At 39.5% G+C, this 21110-nt stretch overlaps 1 protein-coding gene across 2 annotated transcripts in view; it reads left to right on the top strand.

The window, feature by feature from the left end:
* Window positions 1–21110, top strand: part of LOC145986686 (aminopeptidase N-like) — an 80531-nt gene that overhangs the window by 33865 nt on the left and 25556 nt on the right. Inside the window, exons 9-10 of one of the 2 annotated variants that reach the window (XM_083120997.1) lie at window positions 4323–4490; window positions 6524–6661. In XM_083120997.1, the coding sequence (XP_082977123.1) occupies window positions 4323–4490; window positions 6524–6661 (306 nt within the window). The remainder of the gene's footprint in view (window positions 1–4322; window positions 4491–6523; window positions 6662–21110) is intronic. The other variant, XM_083120998.1, reaches the window with a different exon arrangement.

Below are 21110 nucleotides of genomic sequence, written 5' to 3'. Positions count from 1 at the left end.
AATAGAACACGTAAAATATCGGGAAACACATGACTGTGCTTTAAATTACATATCTCCTCAACCCTTGACGCTGTTAATCATTGTCTTCTGATTCACAAATTATGTAATAGATTCAACATTCATGGCAAATTTCTAACCCTTCTCATAAATTTCCTTAGCGATCGCCAATAACGTGTCGTTCTTCCAGGAACTGTTTCTAACTTTCTTCCTGTCCTCCCTGGAGTTCCACAGGGTAGTGTTCTAGGACCTCTCTTGTTCATATTATTTGTCGATGACCTTGCCGACCATCTCACAGCTCCCTCTGGCAATTACCTTCTTTTCGCAGATGACTGTAAAATTTTCAGAGAAATCTCCACTTCCGACGATACTCATGTTCTTCAGAATGACATAGCAACATTCATTTCACTTCATGGAACCTTACATTACATCCTTACAAGTGTACTACTCTCACTATCTCTCTCAAGAAGAATCTCTTAGTCATCTTACTCCATCTGTGGCAATAACATCCAAGCAGTATCCTCTCACAAAGACCTAGGCATTGTTTTCGACCAAAAGTTCACATTTGAGGAACATATTTTATGCACCACAAAAAAGGCCATGCGTCTCTTAGGTTTACTCTACCGTTTCACTGAAATTAGGGACATCTCAGCCCTCACCTTGTACTTCAAATCATTCATCTCCCCAATAATAGAAAACTGCTCTCCCGTCTGGTCCATGGCATGTCCCACTCATCTCTCTAGAATCGATTCAGTGTATCACTTCTTCCTAGATATAGTCCGTCACAGGGTTCCCTCATTCCGCATCTCTTGTCTTTTCTAAACTTACAAACTGCTTATCAGCCACGTTTGCAGAATGATTTAAGTTATTTATACAAACTTGTGAATGGCAAAATTCGCTACAACACACTTCTTGAGGAATTCCACTTTCGAGTACCTATGCGCACAACATGCAACACAAGATTATGGTAATAGTTTCATGCATCGGAGACACATTCAAATCGGATATTTTGTCTTTCTCGTGGTTAGTACTTACCAATTATGTATTGCGGAACATGGTAGAAGGTGGCATTATGCTTTTTGCACGAAAAGAAACACTTTTTCTGCTAAAATAAACCATTTTCCTTCATACTGCGGAAAGCACGTCACGGAGAGATATCGCTTGCTTTGCGAACGATAACGCTTCTTTTGTTTTCGAATATCAACGTTTCCAACTCTATTGTGCATGAAAATTCCTATGTTCCATGAATTATCGTTTTTTTTTAAATTATACTTTCAAGTCACGAAACATGCAAAGTTGCTAGGTTAGTTTAGGTTTGCTTAGGTTACGTTAGTAAAAATTAAGAGATTAACTTACCATCACAGCATCTTTCACATATTTATTGCATGGCACATCATTACATCTTTTCAAGTTACATGTATTGCATGGTACCGGCTTGTTTGAAAAATGCGTGCATTCTTGTCTTCGGTGTGAAATTGACCTTAAACAGGTGCTCTGCTAGGTACCCTGTGAAGTGATTCTTCTTTCGTCCAAAGGTTGGTATGGAATGACGTACATTACGCCTTGCTCGTTCGATGTTTTGGGAGTGGACTGGAATGTCATCTCGCAACATCCGTCGCATGTTTTCGTTATGTATATGTCCACTTGCAGGCGTGTCAACAAACTCTATACTGTGGTTCACTCGCAGGTGTCTGTAGCCTGCTTCCTGTAAGTTTATGTAGGCTTTCCAGCAGTCTGAGATGATAGTTGTGCCAGGAAGAATGAATTTGCGTATGATTCGCAGCAGAGTTTGTTCATCCCTATTGTCTACTGGGACCATGAAGAATGCTCTCGGGTTTCCTCTTTCTATTCCGCCGAACACCCACTGCCCGTTAACTGGACGTCCTCTTCTATTTACGCACCTCTTTGTCTTGCCGAACTTCGCTTCATCTACTTCGACAACAACTCCTTGACCTCCTATGGGACGGGGATTTTCAGTTACCCATTCCTCGCAAACCTGCCTACAAAAGTTCGACCAGTCAACAACAGTTCTCTTACTCATGTCTAATTCCTCCTCTATTACTGCTTGTCTTGGGTACGGCAGATGAAGCCACAAATTGCAGAAATGAATTATTTTATTAACAGACAGGTTACTGGAACCTATGAACGTGCCATTCCTTGCAGAACGTTTGAATCCGCACGGAACTTTCTTCCGACGTGATCTACCTTGTCCATCTACTCTCTTCGAACAAATATATAACCAATTCCCATCACGTGTAACATGCACCTTACATGCACTGCCACATTTTTCGCAATCAACTTCTTCCTTCAATACACCGTGTTGGATTGTAAACTCCAAGGGATCTTCTACGCCCGATAACAACCTAACGTCACATCCATGACATGCCATTTTCTCGATAAAAAGCGCGCGTTTTTAGGAAAAAAGCGCGCGTTTCTTGAAAAAAAAACAGCTCGTTTCTCGAAAAAAAAAAAACGCAAGTTTCTCGTAAAACCCCACGAACCATTCACACGAGGTTAGGTTAGGCCTGTTAGGTTAGGTTCCATTAGCACTCATTTCAGCCCTAAATTCTTCGAAAAACAATTTTCCTTTGTCGAAAAAAAAACCGCACGCTTCTCGAAAAAAAACGCGCGTTTCTCGAAAAAAATCGTGCGTTTGTGAACCCTGATTCCACTACCAAGATCGCGTGACTTCCGACGCTAGAGCCATCTGCAGGTACATCTTGGAAACAACGGCATGATGTGTCGATTTTCACAAAATGCGCAATATTATTACATGAAAAGTGATTATTTATTGTTCTGCTGCATTGTACGATGACGTTTTAGGAAGAATATATATCGACGAAGGTTGTAAACCTTGGAGAAACTCATTTCCGTAAGTAGTTTCTTGTGTAAAATTGAAGAAATGTGTCTCCGATGCATGAAACTGTTACCCAAGGTTATTTTATACAAAAAAACCTAGACTAGAAATTCAAAAAAGATCTCTCTTTTACAGACTTGCAGCACAATACAATGATCTCTCCTCAAATATTGATATATTTTCCTCTGAGTTTGCCTTTCGGTCTTCCATCAGAAGAAATGCTTGTAATTAATATCACATAGTACCATCTTTTACTTATTTTCTTGTTCATTTTGCTATACACTTTTATGTTGTTTTGTTACTCTTAATTATTTTTTATTTTTTTATTTATTTCTTTATGCATATTATAATTATTGCTTTCTCATTGTTGACAATTTCAGTGTAAAATGGCCACCTGTGCTGTATCTGAAATTTTCTCAATAAATAAATAAATATAAACGCTAAACAGAAAGCAATATCTAGAGTAATTCATAAGCTATGACTTTTGTTCAGTAATTTTTGGACGTACATTACATAGTTTCTTACATATTTGCTGTTTTTTGTCAGAAAAACTAAATATGCTAAAAATAAAAATAAATAAAAACTAAATAAAATAAATTACTGCCTTGGTCAGCATATTTAGTTTTTCATAATCATGGAAACAAGGCTTAATGGTGTTATAATTTTGTCAGAAAACAACTTTTACGCTAATTCTAAAAATGAAAGAAATATTTTAATCTTTCAAATTCAATTAAGATTTATAGTAGCTCTATCAAACAAAAAACATAATTTAGCAATTTTCTGCTATTTCATTTTGGTTATTTTTACACTTTATGTACAATGCACCGTTTTCGATATATTACATGTTTTTAGTTTTCAAGGTAAATCTTTGCCGCCAATTTCTAAGATGGTGAATTTTCCCCAAACATTTGGATGGTGGATACTTAATGTATATTCAATACACCATTCCGCACAATCTGGCACAAAAAAACATTTGTGTTGCAATTATGTCCGGGTGAAATCGTTTATTTCCTCTATTATTAATAATGTATGTAGAGGTAGTAAATGTGTAATTACCATTTTTATACTTCGTTTTAAAAGTTGTTGAAAAAGGAAGATGGTATTCGGCGTTCATTTTGTGGGAGATGGCATTTACCACGTTTGTTTCTCTCGATCTCCTTTGCTTTCATTTGTTTTTTTATTATCTCATGGAGAGGCCTTCGTCCCATCGCCCCCCATGCGTGTAGAAATTATCATTAATGAAATAATTAGCATCAACTGTCATCACCCTTGTTTCTTAATTCAACTTAATTTTGGATATGCTTTGTTCACAGTGAAGGTGAAAATAAGTGATAAAGTGGTATGTGGTTCACAAACAATAGCATGATATTATTCAATACATTTAATATTATATATATTGCTATGTCTATAGCATAGTAGTTTCACTTTTCTTCCAATGTCAATTACGGATTCTGCTTTCTTCCCCTAGCATCTCTAGCCGTGCTCTTTGCCACATTTCAAATTTTGCATCAAGAGAAGAGTGGGATTTCCTGTTCGAGAGGTATCTCAACCTGCCTAGCTCTTACGACTCCAACAGCAGAGACCGCTTCCTTTCGAAGCTGGCTTCCTGTGGTAGGGACGGTTATAAGGTTGAGAGGTGAGTAATGGATTTAACTCTGCGTAACTCGCTGAAGATTTTAACTTAAATTCGATTTAGACGGAAGCCTTTCTTTTAGCATAAATGCTTTCAAAAATCTTATAGCATTTTTATGACAGACAGTGTTTACACGGTAGCATTTCATGTAACATTTCCGTTTGCAAATGCGATGCGAAGCGTGCAGTAAACATTGGATACTCTTCAGCACGAAAGGCATACGAGTTACGCGGTATTCACTTAATAACTAATAATTGTAAAGACGAAGAGATGTAATTTATAAGAGGAATGATTATTTAATTTACAAGATACCGTGTATACAAAGTGAAACCCTTCATATTTTCTTTTGGCGTTGAGTAACCATAAATTTCACCTATATATTGAGATATTTCTGCCAGTGTCCGGTGCTCACAATTGAAAATAAATATTTATTCTTCTGTACGTGTACTGCTAAAAAGTACATATTTAAGAAACGTCATTGATTTGTACCTAAAATGGTTACGTATTAAATGTTTTTCCATTCAGTTGTATAGTTATTGGCTTTCATAAATGTGAAGTGATGCATTGTCTTTGGTATATCCTTCGGCCGCCATTACATCTAAACTCGTGACCTAGAGCTCGCATTCTGATTGCTTATGGTACTCCAAATGCTAAGAGAATTAGAACCGATTCTATCTATGAAAATGTCATGGAATATGCTATGGCAACAAAATTATATAAGATTTCACTTTCCACGGTAGAATTAAGAAAATGTTAAGAAAAATGCCAAGGAAAATGCTCTCGTCTAGAGCGGGACTTGGGTTATCACAAATCAAGAAGGTAATTCATGATCTCCATTGGTGCATTTTGCAAGAGAAGCACGAGCAAATGTTATTGAAAGTAATGATATAGTTATATCCCAACAAACAAAATAAAATATTTCATCATCATGAGATAGAATTCTCCTTACTGTCAGAATAAAATGATTGATACTCGAGTTTGGACTCCAATTAGAAATTAACCAGTAGACAGACCTACATAAAACGAGTTAGGCTAAAATTTAGCTTATTCAATTATGCGTTAATCTATGCTAACCAAATTTATTTCAAGGATGCCTTCTATTTGTTATCGTCGTGAGAACAAAACATGGTGTTTTCTTTTAAGTGTTGCAAATGATCGCTCTCTTAGAAATGCTATAAATAAAAAACGGGTGGTTCAATCGGTGTGCAATTCTAGTACGGTGCAGGCAGAAATGTTCTTGACATAATTCTTGATTTTCAGACTTTCAGAATTTGTCTTGTTCTTATCAATCTTTCAAACACCTATTCTTCAGTATTGGATAGTCCTACAAGTACAATATTGGTCTTGTTTTAAAGCTGTTTGTTTCTGTTTTTAAAACCCATATCATTGTTAATTTATACTTGCGAAACCGATTTTTAACAATTTTTTATTCAATCAAGTAAAGATGTACGTAGAACTTGGAAACACCGCACACAGCAATGACCTTTTAACCGTGGAAACTGTGGGTTCTCACTGCGAGTCAGTGCGTGCGGTGTTATGTTTAATCTCATTCAAGTCCAAACACAAATCTGAGCATTTTATTCTCAAAAGCTTTGTTCCTCTTTTAATACAAGGGATTCTGTGTGTTAAAATACTCGGGCAATATTGTAGTAATATATGAATTTGCTTATTCTTGTGGAGTTTTATCTTAAATATTTCATATTAGACGAGAGGGGAACATTATGAATGGAAAATTGGCTTGCATTACCTGAATAAAGTGAACTTCATAAAATGAAAGTAATTGAAACAAGGCAATATCAATAAATAAGTCTGAGGCAAAAGTTAAATTGTTGGTTCAAAAAACTTAGTTACTTTTACAATTTTCGAAGAAAAAGGACCTCAATCCTTAGGAAGAAATCTATAACTTGATGACATATTGATGGTTGTTTTTCCATATAATTGGTTTGTTTACTGTAATTAAATGCAAGTAATTTCATTGAAATGATCTAATATGACTTCATCGCTAAGCTATCTAAAATTAGTTTTAATTTTTGCAGAGTACTGGACCATATATTGGCCAAGAAAGAAGGAATTTCCATCCGTCAAGCTAGAAGGGTGATTTTTTATTTGAGGGAGAATTCTTACGGTATGATGCTGAATCATCTCATTTCCAATCTTAACGGATGGAAATCACTGTAAGTAAGAGTTCAATATTCACAGATTTTCTTGATGAATTAAGGTGCTTGTAGATGAATATTTTTCTCATGTGAAACAACTGCTGAAACATGATTACTACCTCTGAATCACCCTGTATGTTTCCTATTTCTAAATTTCCTTTTCAAAACCAATTTCGAAACAGAAGCCCCTTCTAGTTCCCTGCACCTTTTGGCTCTCTCTGGTTTCACGCGTCTAGTTGGTTACACGTTACAAGGTGCAACACCAACTCGTCTATTTCGTGGATTTGGTATCAAGTAGGTCATCTTGTGTCTGCACCGTTTGTAGTGTGTAGTGTATGGTCACGTGGTGCGTGCTAACTAATCAAATGAACGTTTAAAGCAGCAGACAGGGATTTGTTGATTCTTCTGGACTTGAACACAGCTATTCGCTTACTTGGTTGAATGTAATTTCCTTGCACCAGCCTGACACCTGGATACTACACTGACACTACACCTAGTGTCAAAAAGTGCAGCGAACTACACACGGACAGATGAAGCTCTGGCCTTCACTCAATTGTTTTTCACTCATTTTAAACAGGTTCTTACTTCCTTATCAAATTTTCCGAGTTAGAGTACAAATTAAGTAAAGTAACTATCGAAGAAAATCTTTAAGGTAGATATAGGGGAGCGTTATCTACGGCTATGACAGCCGCAAGCGACTCGCTCGCTTTGCAAGAGGGATGAGGTGACATCCCAGATAAATGATGGAACACTAACACAACCAAAGGGGCTCGCACTTTTGGAATGAGAACAACACTTAAACATTCGATATTAACACATCGGAGATGACTGGTCTGGCAGGTTTGTAAGATTGATTGTTTATTCATTTGCTTTTATTTACTTAGCTTTTTTGTGCCACTTTTGGCTAATTTGCGAAGATGGGGATGAGTGATGACATGATGAAATTGATGAATAGACACTCACAAACATTCATGCCCATGCCGGGATTCAAACCCAGTACCCCTGGAATCGTAGCACGATGTGCTTACCACTCCGCCACGAGGGCCGGCTGCAGGGTTATAAGAAGAATAGAAAGGGAAATAAAGGAATGTTCGTTTACCTGTAGATCTAGATGTGACGACACGGTCCCTGAAATGACACTTCAATAGCGCACTACTCCCCTCGGTAACGCTTTACGTATCAATCGATAATCAGCCAATAACGTGGAGGCAAGAAATGTTCACGTGATATATTCTGAGTACAATTGGGGCTGAGAAATGATCTCTCGAGTTATTTATGGTGGATTCGAAATTCGATCGTTAAAACCGTTGGCGACTCCGCGTCTGTCGGAGACGGTGCTTTTAGTATAAAGCTGCGTCTACTTATTTTTGTTTCATACGATTTCGTGTCAGCGCATTTTCCATCCGCTATAGATTGCCGATTGCCGATGTGTGCTTGTAAGATGCTCTATCCAGCTTCTTCGACCGGGCCTCTTTATGAAGTAATTAGACTATCGAGTTGTGACGCCAGGGATCGCGGCTTCCAGTCACGCCTTTTGGCATGATACGAAACACCTGCCTGGAGCAAAAACATTGATTTCACGAAGGGAAGTTAATTTTTTGTTTGTGACGTGTACCCAGCCAGTCCAGTCAATTGGAGAAGACAATTTATTTACACCAACCCAAAAAAATAATGTTATACAAGGGGAGTGAAAAGATGAAAAAAAACAACAGAAAACCATGCACTTAATATTCTAAACATGCTGGAATATAAGCACTGGACCATTTTCCGGTTCACTATACCGACGGCATGCGTATTATGAGACTTCAGCTGCTGCTTACAGAGCATTCTCTCATGTCAGGTGCTGACGTCGAACACGTTTATCACGCGTCACACGGAACACTAAAGCTCTTAAACACACGTTGAGAGAGAATAAAATGGAGGCGTATTGGCGATTCCTTGTCAAAGGGTCAGCCTCTCTTGAACATTTTTTGGGTCACTCGGATTCTCCATACACTTTGAACCGTTAATTTCATATATATGTTTTTTAAAAAAAACTTATCTAGGCACACTCGAGAAGAAAGAAAATTGGCATAAAATATATACAGAGGAATAACCTGAGCGGTTTACCTGTGGAGTGTCTGTCAAACAAATAATGAAATTATATACAATAGACAAGGATTTTTTTTAAAAAAAAAAAATCAAATATTAGATAAATACATGGGCCGTGCCGCTCCCCCCAAAAATTGTCCGTCTGTTTGATACATTTCATTTTTTTAAAGTAATGTTGTTGATGTCAGAAATTTTGTTAAAAAGTTTGTCAAGTCTTTCTGCGATGTCATAAAAATAAACTGTTCCGTGATGGTACACTCTATAAGTTTGTCTTTTCTACATGAAGTATAGGCTTGAAAACGATGTGAGGCCACTGGGAACAGAAAATAAATACTATGACACGTTCTTTATTCACTGACGTAGTATACTCCATTAGCAATCGCTGTGGTGAACGTTTATTGGGTAATGGAGATCGTCAGAAATGTTCTGAAAGGTCCAGCGACGGGGGTCGAACACACGAACGGTTTGGATGTATCTTTGCGAACCTGGGGTTGACGCGCGGCGACTGCACTGTTATCCTGGAAGGTGCGACGATGTCACTGGAGCGGACTGATGTGTAGATAAATTGGGCATTGGAAGAGAGGCGGCTGCCGATAGGGGAATGGCAGGTGGAGCCCTGAACATTCTTGATGTGAGACCCTACCTTCAGTTGGGGCATCTTCTTGTGGATCCTGGGGTGGACGGACGGCGACTGCACTTTTAATCACTTAAGGCGTGAAGATGGGACTTGGGCGTACTAGCGTAGACTATCTGGGCGTTGCTGTTCCTGTACATGATGAATCTGGGGGGGACTGTGCATGAACAGACTTCTGGTAGTTGCTGGTCATGAACGAACTTCTGGTGATAGCTGGTCACGAACATGATGAATCTGGAGGGGGGGCTTCTCGTAATTTCTGTTCAGGAACAAACTTCTGGAGGTTGATGGTCACGAACGAAGTTCTGCTGATAGCTGGTCACGTACCTTCCTGGTGACTACTGCTTAGGAACCTGATGAATCCGGGAGGGAGGATTGATTGACTTGTGTTATGGAGGAAGGGGTACCGGGTACCTCTTTGGCGGCCTTGCTGGCTGAGACGAACGGTGTGGAAGGTAGGGTAAGGGAGTAGCTAAGAAAGAAAAGATAAACCAGACCAGTCCGAGTAACTATATTCGCTACTATGGGACGGAGGAGATTGGTTACGATAGCTATAGCAGTAATATAAGAAATATCCTATAAGGACTGCGTTACAAAATATTAACAAAAAGAAATGTGATTGAGAGTGTAGACACTAAAACGTCACGTAAAAAGAAAATCCATAAACTATATATAAAAATGTAAAAACTCAATAAAGTGTAAAACTTGTAAAAATTGAAAGGAAGGAGAGAGGAGAGATCACAAAATTATAAAGGAATTGCAAACCATAAGGTGTGGCGAGACTGTAGGGTCTAGCCCCACTGGTCTATATGGCTACGCCCTTGGTAGCGAGACGCGCTAGATACGTCGGGCGGCCTGAACGACGAAGAACTAACAAAAACGTGTGAGAAAAATGGAGGGTGGAAAAAAATTAAACTAAATGTAGCGGCCAGGATCCAAAAGAACCGGACATAAATTATACCCTAATCGGAAGATGGGGTACAAACTAACGTAGCCAAAAGACAAAAAGAAAAGTGTACATGCATCTGGCGGGGGGAAATTGATGAAAGAAAAGCAAAGCAAACTCCACCACGTACAAAATCTAAGGTAGGCGACGCCAAGGGTCCCGGGTTCGAATCCCGCTCGAGTTTGTTGTTTGTGAAGGTCCATTCAACAATATCATAATTTCATCACTCATCCCCATCTTCGCAAATTAGCCAAGATTCACGAACCGCAAAGTAAAATAAACTAAATCAATTAATAAATATATAAAATCTAAGGTAGATTGTGGGGATCGTTATCTACGACTATGACAGCCGGAAGCGACTCGCTCGCTTTGTAAGAGGGACGCAAAGGTGATGAGGTGACACCCAAGATAAATAATGGAATACTAACAGAACCAGAGGGGCTCGCCCCTGTGAAAGGAGAACAACACTTAGTCATACGATATTAACACTTCGGGGATGACTGGTCTGGCAAGTTTGTAAGAAGAATACGAAGGGAAATAATGAAATGTTCGTTTACCTGTAGATCTAGATGTGACGACACGGTCCCTGAAATGACACTTCAATAGCGCACCACTCCCCGCGGTAACGCTTTACGTATCAATCGATAAACAGCCCATAACGTGGAGGCAAGAACTGTTCACGCGTTAAATTTCTGAGTGCAACTGGGACTGAGAAATGATCTCTCCAGCTATTAATGGTGGATTAGAAATTCGATCGCTAAAACAGTTGGCGAGTCCGCATCTGTCGCAAACGGTGCTTTAAGCATAAAGCTGCGTTTAGTTATTTTTGTTTCATACGATTTCGTGTCAGCGGATTTTTCATCCGCTCAAGATTGTCTATTGCCGGTGTGTGCTTGTAGGAAGCCCTTTCCAGTTTCTTCGACCGGTTCTCTTTATGTAGTGATTACACAGAAAAAACTGGTTTGTTTAGAATTACCAAAAAAATTTGGTTGAGTTGTTTGGTTATGCTTTTTGTTTCCGATAACCAAATTTTGCTTGTAATTACTAAAGCATTTTGTTTAAGAATACCAAAAAATTTGGTCAGACGAAATATGGTACTCGTAAACAAAATGATACATTTGTAAGTAAAGAGAAACAAAACGTTTGGTTAAATTTACGATATGTGCGTGAGCGTGCTTTCGAATTTGAAATAACGATTGTCCAGTTTCGTCGAGTATAGTATGAAAATCCTTTGTCGAAAATTGAAACTCATGTAGATAGATGATTACTCTAAGCGAGTCTTTATGTTGTTGCGTAACCTAATATTCTCAAAAAATGCTCAGAATATACTTCCTTTATACTGAGTTTTCTACATCGGCCGCTAGATGGTTCTGTTAAAATGTTTTACAGAAAGATAAGTTTTTGTACAACAAATAATGGTACTTTTGATTATAATCATAGTGCAGAATTGTGCTTTAACACTCTTCGAAAGATGTGTGAACATCAGAGCTACAAATTAAAGAAGAAAATGTACTGCAGTGAATAAAAGTGAATCTCCCATGAACAACCTTTTTGATTCTGGACTATATAAGTAGAAGGTAAGTGTAACGCAGACATTTCTCTCGGTTGGTCCCCCTTGACACATTCACTGTGGGTTTGGTTTCAGCACGTTTGGAACGGACGGCTGTAGGAAACTGAATCCTATACAGTGGTTTGGTGTGTTCGAGGTGCCTTCGGCAGAACGCCTTGCTGTGAAGGGACATACAACCATTACTGCTTACTTTGGAGCAACTGTTTGCTAATCACGTTTTGCAAACACTGGTAAGAACTCTGCTTATTTAGAAGCAAATTGTGCTACAATTCTCGTTTGCAGCACTTTGTACTCTGCTTAATTAGAAGCGAACTGTGCTACAATCCTCGTTTGCAGCACTTGTACTCTGCTTATTTAGAAGCAAACTGTGCTGCAATCCACGTTTGCAGCACTTGTACTCTCTTTATTTTGAAGCAAACTGTGCTACAATTCTCGTTTGCAGCACCTTGTACTTTGCTTATTTTTGCAACACCTGAAATAACTCTGTCTCCTAATTGTTTCGTCTTTGAAAAGGATTACTAGGTTGCCTCCCTTCGCTCACCATGCATAAAGGGCTCCCCCAACAAGTTGGGGGTGCAAACTCTACAGACAGGATAATCCAAAAACAAGACCGAGGCAACTCAAGAAGCAATTCAGCCGATTCAAAAACATCCAGGGATCGCTCTCGATCTCCTCTTCAACTACAAAAGAAACAAAAATATCAAGAACAAGCACGCATATCAAAGTTCAATTCCAGAGATACTGCACAAACCGATGGTCGCACTGAAGTAAATTCCACTGTCTACAACTTCCTACTGCAACACTACGACCCCAAGTATAGAACTTCTAAGCTACTTCTTCAACAGTTGCAAAAATACCTCCCCTGAGCACAAGTAGAACAAATTATATTCACCAGAAATGGCATCATTATAAAATCAAAAGATCCACAATTTCTCTCCACTCTGAGAAACAAAGTTTCGTTTGAAATTTTTGGACCACAGGCTGCTCCTTCCCAACTGACACCCAAAACCACCAAACAACCACCACCTCCAAACAAACCACCACACATGTCAGTGGTTATCAGAGGCGTAGATCCAGAACTCGCTGATCAAGAAGTATTAGAAGAACTGCGTTTGGAAGGCCATGAAGTCTTAAAATGCGTTCGAATACAGAACAATAATGGTCCAACTTTCCTGATGCGAGTCATAACAGATTGTTCCAACATGATCGATCGCTTACTTCATGAAGGGGCTTATATATATCGCCAAAGACACAGGGTTGAACATTCACATTCAAAAGCACCCCTTCCATTACGATGCGAACGCTGCCAGAAATACAACTCCCACACTACGGCAAACTGCCCCGAAACATCTATCTGTGGCTATTGGTCTGGCCAACACGCAACTAAAGATTGCACGAATCTAAATGCACCACCCAAGTGTAACACGTGCAAACAGGCTCATCCCTCATATAGTTACCGCTGTGCTGCACGCCCAAACCCCGAAGCCTCACGCCCTGACCTAACTGTACCATTAAGAACTATGGACTCTACAACTCCACCACAGAACTCTCTGAAACAACCAGTGACTGTTGAAGATGTACTTAGATTTCAAACATTAACCCTACAAAATATCCACCCATTTCTACGCCAACATATATTACAACAGATAGTACAGACAGCTAAGACTCTTTTTCGTGTCCACCTGTTCGCTACATATTCTGGTCCACATGTACATTTTCAAATTGTACCACTGGAAACTGAAGTTTAGAAACCTAACTGATATTTATATAATTATGGCGGGCTATATACAATATAATTTCCTATTTATGAACATCCGTTCTCTACCGAAACATAAAGCTATATTCCAGGAACTTCTCCTGGAAGAAGACATTCATTTCTTTGCACTGAATGAAACCCGTATCCCCAAAGCCACACCCCTTTACATACCCAGGTATTCCTTGCTACATACACCTGGTCCTACAACGGCGCAACGATTATGTGGTGGAGTAGCCCTAGGGATCAAGCCAAAATTTCCCTATAGAACAAATATATTACCACCTCAATTTCCATACCAAGAATATTCTATTGCCACACTTTATCTCAAAAGCATAAATGTGACATTGGCAACTGTATATATACGACCTACTAGCCCTCTACCTACAGACTTCTTTCTTTATATCGCTTCTACATACCGTCATTACTTCATACTAGCTGATATTAATATACATAGTCGAACAAATGCAGAACGAACAGCTTTCCATACTACCATCGATAACAATACTACAGGTATATTTCAAGATTTACCATCTGCAACTCGTCCAGAGAGCAACACAACCCCCGATGTAGTTTTTGTGTCACCTTCCTTAGCTGACAAAATTAACATAGAAGTCGCACCGATAGGAAGTGATCATGCACCAATTAAAATAACTCTGCCAGTGCACCACTATACTCAACACAAACAGGTTCCTCCAAAGCGGATCTACGATTATAACAGAGCAAATTGGGAAGGTTATCGAGAAGATCTCTCCACTATCTTTCAAAATCTCACCCCTCCAACGAACTCTGACGAATTAGATAAGGCTGTAGAAAACATCACGTCAGAAGTCAAACAAGCAGCAAGCACACATATACCACAGATAACTGTGAACAGTTTTAAACCTAAACTACCACCTAAATACCTTCATCTAGTGACTGCATCACGTCGTGCCTATCGGGAATACGTACAAACAAGGAACCCTGAATGTCTGCGAGTTCACCGCCAATGGATAAGAACTGTCCATAACTACATAAAGGCACACAAACAGCGTCAGTGGATCGACACTTGCAATCACCTTGATGCTGAAAGCCATCCTAGTAAATTCTGGAAACGATTTCATATGCTTACAGGAAAACATACAAGTACTACGTATCCTCTTCTTTCACAACAACAAGCTCTTACGAATTATTACGAAAAGGCAAATGAATTTGCACAGATTCTCCAAGACACATTTACTCCTCCGCTTCCACTTGCCCCTAATAGCAGATTAGAATCTCAAATAACAAAGAAGGTACATCCTGAAAATAGACAACTGCAACCCAGTCCTCATCATACTATCAACGCAAATCACCCTCTTACTACTTTAATCACCACAGATGATATAACAAACGCAGTCCGCAACAAAAGAAACACTTCCCCAGGGTTTGATTCCATCACATATGTCTTGATAAAGAAAGCTCCACTAGCAATGTTGTCATTTCTCGCCGTGATATACAACTTAATCCTTCGCACTGGATATTACCCTGTCGAATGGAAAGTGTCGAAGGTTCTCATGTTTCCGAAGCCTGATAAAGATCGTACAGACCCAAAATGCTATAGACCTATACAACTAACGTCAACACTCAGCAAAATCCTTGAAAAAAATTTAATCCGCCGATTACATTCTCACTTATTGTCAAATAATTATCTCCCGATACACCAAGCCGGATTTTGGCCACACTTTAGCGCCTTGGATAACCTACTAAGACTCTCAAATCGAATCTACAACCAGTACAATACATCTAAACCCTCTTGTTTAATACTATTCGATCTTGAAAAGGCATTTGATAAAGTGTGGCACACCGGCCTCATATATAAACTGCATAAGTTTCGCCTTCCTTTCTGTTACATTCGATTAATTTTCAACTTTCTTACCAACCGAATGGCATATGTAACAATAAATAACAATCTGTCTCACCCTATCTTCCTGAACGCCGGAGTACCGCAAGTATCGGTATTATCTCCATTGCTCTACTTACTTTATGTCGCAGATATGCCAACATTCTCTCAGGTGTCAACATACCAATACGCAGATGATACAGCTCTACTGGCTTGTGGTTCTACAATTCAAGCAATAAATCGCATTATGCAACCAGCTATTAATGTATTTCAACGATGGTGCGACACTTGGAGACTCACCATCAATAGTGCAAAAACTCAAGCCATAATATTTCTTCCTACTGGATGTCGTTCAAGGGTACAAAGAAATCCAAGTATGTTAGATCTTAAGATCCGTGGCACACGCATAATTCCTACCAACAGCGTCAAATATCTTGGTGTCATATTTGACACAAAACTAACATGGACACCACACTTGCAGAACATCAAAAAGAAAGCCAAAAACAGACTACAGCTGATGAAGAGACTTGTCGGCACGAATTGGGGACTTCGAGCAAATATCCTCCTAAATACCTATATGGCCTTTCTTCGGCCCGTACTTACGTATGGACATACAGCACGGCTCTCAGCAGGGGACTCGTTCTATGAACGACTACAAATCATAGAGAGACATGCATGTCGACTGGCATACAGAATCAAGCTACCAAATCCAACTCGACTCTTATACACACGAATAAGTTTTCCACATATAACACTTCACCTAGAGGCATTGCGAAAAGAATATATAAATAACAAGATGGACAAAGAACACCCACCGTTGGTTCACACAATCCGTGAAGATGCAATACACGACTGTTACCCATACAGATTGTATACTCCATTACAACATCTTTTAACTCTGTATACTCTGACCATCGGGCCCAGACATGCCGATTATGAACTATACACCATTCATCATCCACCACAATTACGACCACATTTATACCCTTCATATCGCAACTAATAATCAAACTACAAGAAAGGGTATTTATTTACTAACATAAGAATGAAAGTAGGGTGTAATATAATATAGCAATAAAAATCCAAGGACATTGCAAGACTAGGTTAATGTTCATTTCATAATCCCAAAAATAGAAAAAAGTGCACTTCGCCTATCTATTACTATTATTATATATTTAAAGTATCTAGCACGTGCCGAAGAGAGGGACATAACCCTCTAAACGGATGACCGGGAAAAAAAAAGTAACGCAGACATCAGTGATCGGTTAGTTCGTATGAACTTTCCAGCCTGATCATTACCAGGGCGTAATTAGAGATCGGTTAGTTCATTGAACTCTCCAGCCTAATTATTGCCTATTTTTGTGGGAGCAGGAAAAGGTTTATTATCCATTCTGCCTTGACTCATCTCACTCAACAGGTCGCTAGGTGCCGTGGCTTGCCACGAGTTGATAGCTTCCTGGAGATGAGGGCTTGCTCGAAAAGGTTTATTATCCAACGCAGACATCAACAGGTATAGGTATTCGTAGGACGGTCTCTCTTGTGTCACGCAATTACTCCAGGTGGAAGCCGTAAGTCTGGAACGGACAAACGGTGCCTATACGGTGGTTAGGTGATTGCTAGGAACCTTTTGGTTGAACACGTTCAGTGGACCAGACATACGACTTACACTATTTTTTTTAAACTGTTTTCCCTTATTACGTTCATCCTTCCTCTTCTTGGTTGTCTTGGGCTCTACAATTAGTTTGGAATTGCTTCATTGGATTGAGTTGTCAGTTGGTTTGAGTTTGTGCCTTTTTCCCACAGGATTTGCGTTTGTTCCATTGGATCATATATACAACTGACGGTTGTGGTTTCTGATATGCATCATGGTCTTCCTGCAACGCTGCTACGACAGCGAGAAGGGGTGAAAACCTTCACCGGAGGTACTAAACGGACGGACGGTCCAAACTCCGAGGCGATGCTCGATTCACGAAGTACCAATGATCCAATGCAAAGGTCCAGCTATTCCACCAAACGCCGATGTCGCAATTTCTATGAGGGATTACCTCAACGACAACGATCTCTATCACCAATAAAACGAGATGCAGCAAATACAGCACATGCAAACCAACTACAGTGCGATCGAAAAGTCCCCGCACTCACTTTTTAAGAATTTATTGTGTAGAAAGTAATACACATGGGAACGAAAGGAATACATATATAAATGCTTTAGTGCTTGTACTACACAGAAAAATAAATGTAAACCAAAAGTGAGGTATACTGTAATGGCAACGGTCGGTAAAACACAAACAAGATGACATATAACTTTAAGCGCATGAGGAAAAAGTTTCCAAAACACAAACATAACGCAACACAAACAGAACATAATCACATAAACACACAATGGAGGTTATGCTGCACTCTCTATGGACATTGCAAAATAGTGTTTGGTTTCCAGTTCATAGGAAGTGTTGAAAATGACCGCCATGTTCCTGTAAACACATGTCTACACGCTTACACATGTTCCGCGACACCTTCCTCAATGTTTCCGCTGGAATTGCAGCAATAGTGTCAGAAATTGCTTGTCGGAGTTCATCCAATGTGCGAGGGTTGTGTGTATATACTCTTTCTTTCACGAACCCCCAAAGAAAGAAATCGGGGGACGTGAGATCGGGGGAACGAAGGGGGCACAAATTTTTGGAGATCATGCGGTTCCCGAAAAACTCGCGCAACATAGCCATTGTGTCGTTTGCAGTATGGCACGTTGCCCCATCTTGTTGGAACCAACATTCACGCTCATCCTCTTCCAACATAGCCACGAATTGTTGCACCAAAATCCCTGTACACATCGCCATCCACTGTGTCCTCAAAGAACAGGGGTCCAACAATCCTTCGTCGCGAAATGGCACACCAGACACCGATCTTTGCAGAATGTAGCGGTACTTCATGCAGGGCATGTGGGTTTACAGTTGCCCACATTCAGGTGTTTTGTGAGTTGATGTATCCAATGAGATTAAACCATGCTTCGTCGGTAAAAAAAAGTTTTATCCAGAATGGCCACATTGTTGCGTGTGAAAGCACGGAACCACCGGCAGTACTTGATACGCTTATCTTTATCTAACGCTTTCAGCTCCTGGATGACTTTCACACGATATGGGTGAAACTTGGCTACTTTCAGTGCCTTCTGTGTGGATCCATATGATACTCCAACTTCTTGTGACAAACGTCGTATAGATTTTCTTTGAGATTGCACCATTCGCTGACTCACGTTCTCTAGGAATTCGTGTGTGACGACCTTGGGTCTTCCACTTCGTTGTCGATCATGCACTGAGCCTGTTTCACGAAATCGGCGAACAAGATCATGCACTGCACTTTTTCCTGGCACCGGATCATCAGGGAATAGACGTCTCCATTTCTCCACACAACCTCTGTATGTCTTACACTCTGATACGCACCCACTTATTGTATCATTTTAAGTGTTTGATATGTTTAATATGTTAATTGTCTATTATGACGTAATTTGTTTTGTTCAAATGAGTAGTCTGTTACGGTTACGGACTAACCTTAAAACATTCGATTGGGAGTTGTTAGGAGAAGGATATTATGGATGTTGCTGGAATAATGGAAGTGATTTTGGAAATGTGAATGTGGTAATTTGTGTAGTGAAGAACAATTATAATCTAAATACACTTTTGTTTGTAATAAGAAGTTTAATTGTGAGTTCAAGTGTAATATATTAACATTAACTGACTTCTAAATATATTTTTGTGTGCGAGAGTTAGTAAGGTTTACGTAAGTATATCCTTATCTGATTTCCCACAACCTGAGGGCTTCATAGTAGGCTGATAATTCTCAGGCTCGCCGTTGAGGAATAAACGTTAAGTAGTTCCATTGAGACTAAACCGGGGAACGTAGCAGGTGTAAACTTTTTGGCGCCGCAACGCGGGACTCGATACATGTGTTTGAGTAGGGTATGCAGAAGCGTAATTTAAGAAGTGATCGTCGTAAGTTAAAAATGGATACTTTAAGTTGCTGTTCCGATAAAGGGAAAGCTGATGATGAAGAGGTCGAGTGCAACGATTGTAAAAGAAGCTTCCACTTACGTTGTGCTGGTTATCCTTTGCCAAAATCGCAGTATAAGGGCGAAGAATTGAAATGTATAATTTGTAAAGAGAAGGCTAACAAAGGAAGTCCTTGTTTGGAACAGTTGTTTCAAACACTGATGGAGAAAATCGAAATGGGAAGAAAAGAAGATAGAGAGGAACAGGAAAGGATAAGAAATGAACAAGATAGAAAAAGAAATGAAGATGAAGAGGAACATTGATTTGATTTGATTTTAAAAGTTTGGGTGCGTCAGCACTTAGGCTATTTTGCACCCGTCACACCATACGGGGTCCAGCCCCTTATCTTTACAAAGAACAACTCTAAGGTTGAATAAGTAAAATCTTAAAAGCTTAAAATGTTCTGACTTTCGTTAAAAGCTGAGGCTGTAAAGGGGCACTCAGCACACACAAGGACAAAAGAACAGGACAACAAACACACAATTATACTGGCCAGATTGCCAGTCGCCAGAGCCTCGCTCGTCTGCAAAACGCAGTCCAGGGTGTACTAACGTGGAAGTGAGGTTGACAGTTGGGTGTACTACGTGGAAAATCACCCCTTACACCCCGATAAAGAGGAACAGGAAAGAATCAGAACAGAAGAAAAAGAGGAACAGGAAAGTATAAGAAATGAACAAGAAAGAATCAGAAGAGAAGATAAAGAGGAACGGGAAAGTATAAGAAATGAACAAGATAGAAAAAGGAATGAAGAAAGAGGAGAATTGATGAAGCTGCTCAGTCAAGATAAGGAAGAATTATTATTTAGAATAGAAGAGGGGCGAAAGGAATTTAGAGAAATTAAGGAGACTCTGAGGAAGGAAATTGCGTGTGAGAGGCAGCAAGTAGCTGAATTAATTCTAAAGCTGGAAGAAAAACAAAAGCAGGATTATGACAAGTGGAACTTAGACTTGACACAGGAGAAAACATCTAGAGAAGCTAAAGAAAAGGAAATGGAAAATGAAATTGAGAAATTGAGGGGACGAATAGAGAGTGTTGAAATAATTGCAAGGCCAGAAGCAACACAGGGTTCCTCAGAATTACTTGATAATTTAGAGCTAAATCAGAGAAGGCAAGAAAAGAAACTTGAAGAAGTTACGGAGAAAGTCGCATCTGTAGATAGGCAGGTCGATCAACTACAGATGTTAATGGCAGGCTGTCGGGTTCTAGAACCTTCTCAAAATGGTGAAGCTGTATTTCAACCGGGAATGAACGGTTCAACAACGAGAGGTGATTCCAAGGGGAAGATGAGGAAAAGAAATCGTTACTCGTCAAGTTCTTGCTCTGCAGTTTCCTCTAGTTCTGAGGAAACTGAAACTAGGAAAATTACAAAGCCCAGGAAGAGACATAATAATGGAAAGTCTGAGAGATGGGGACAGGATGAGATATCTCGTGACAATGCCTATAAGAATAGTTCCTACAAATCTTTTCGCATGTCTGATGTTAACGCTCTTTCAAAGTTTGCTGGAGAGATTAATACTGTCTCTGCTGAGAGGTATTTAAAAGAGCTAATAACATACCTGGATCTAATGAATG

This window comes from Lepisma saccharinum, chromosome 4, assembly GCF_977018435.1.
Source record: "Lepisma saccharinum chromosome 4, izLepSacc3.1, whole genome shotgun sequence".
Classification (NCBI taxonomy): Eukaryota; Metazoa; Arthropoda; class Insecta; order Zygentoma; family Lepismatidae; genus Lepisma; species Lepisma saccharinum.
Note: the sequence above shows the minus strand (reverse complement) of the source record. Positions and strands in the feature narration are given on the sequence as shown.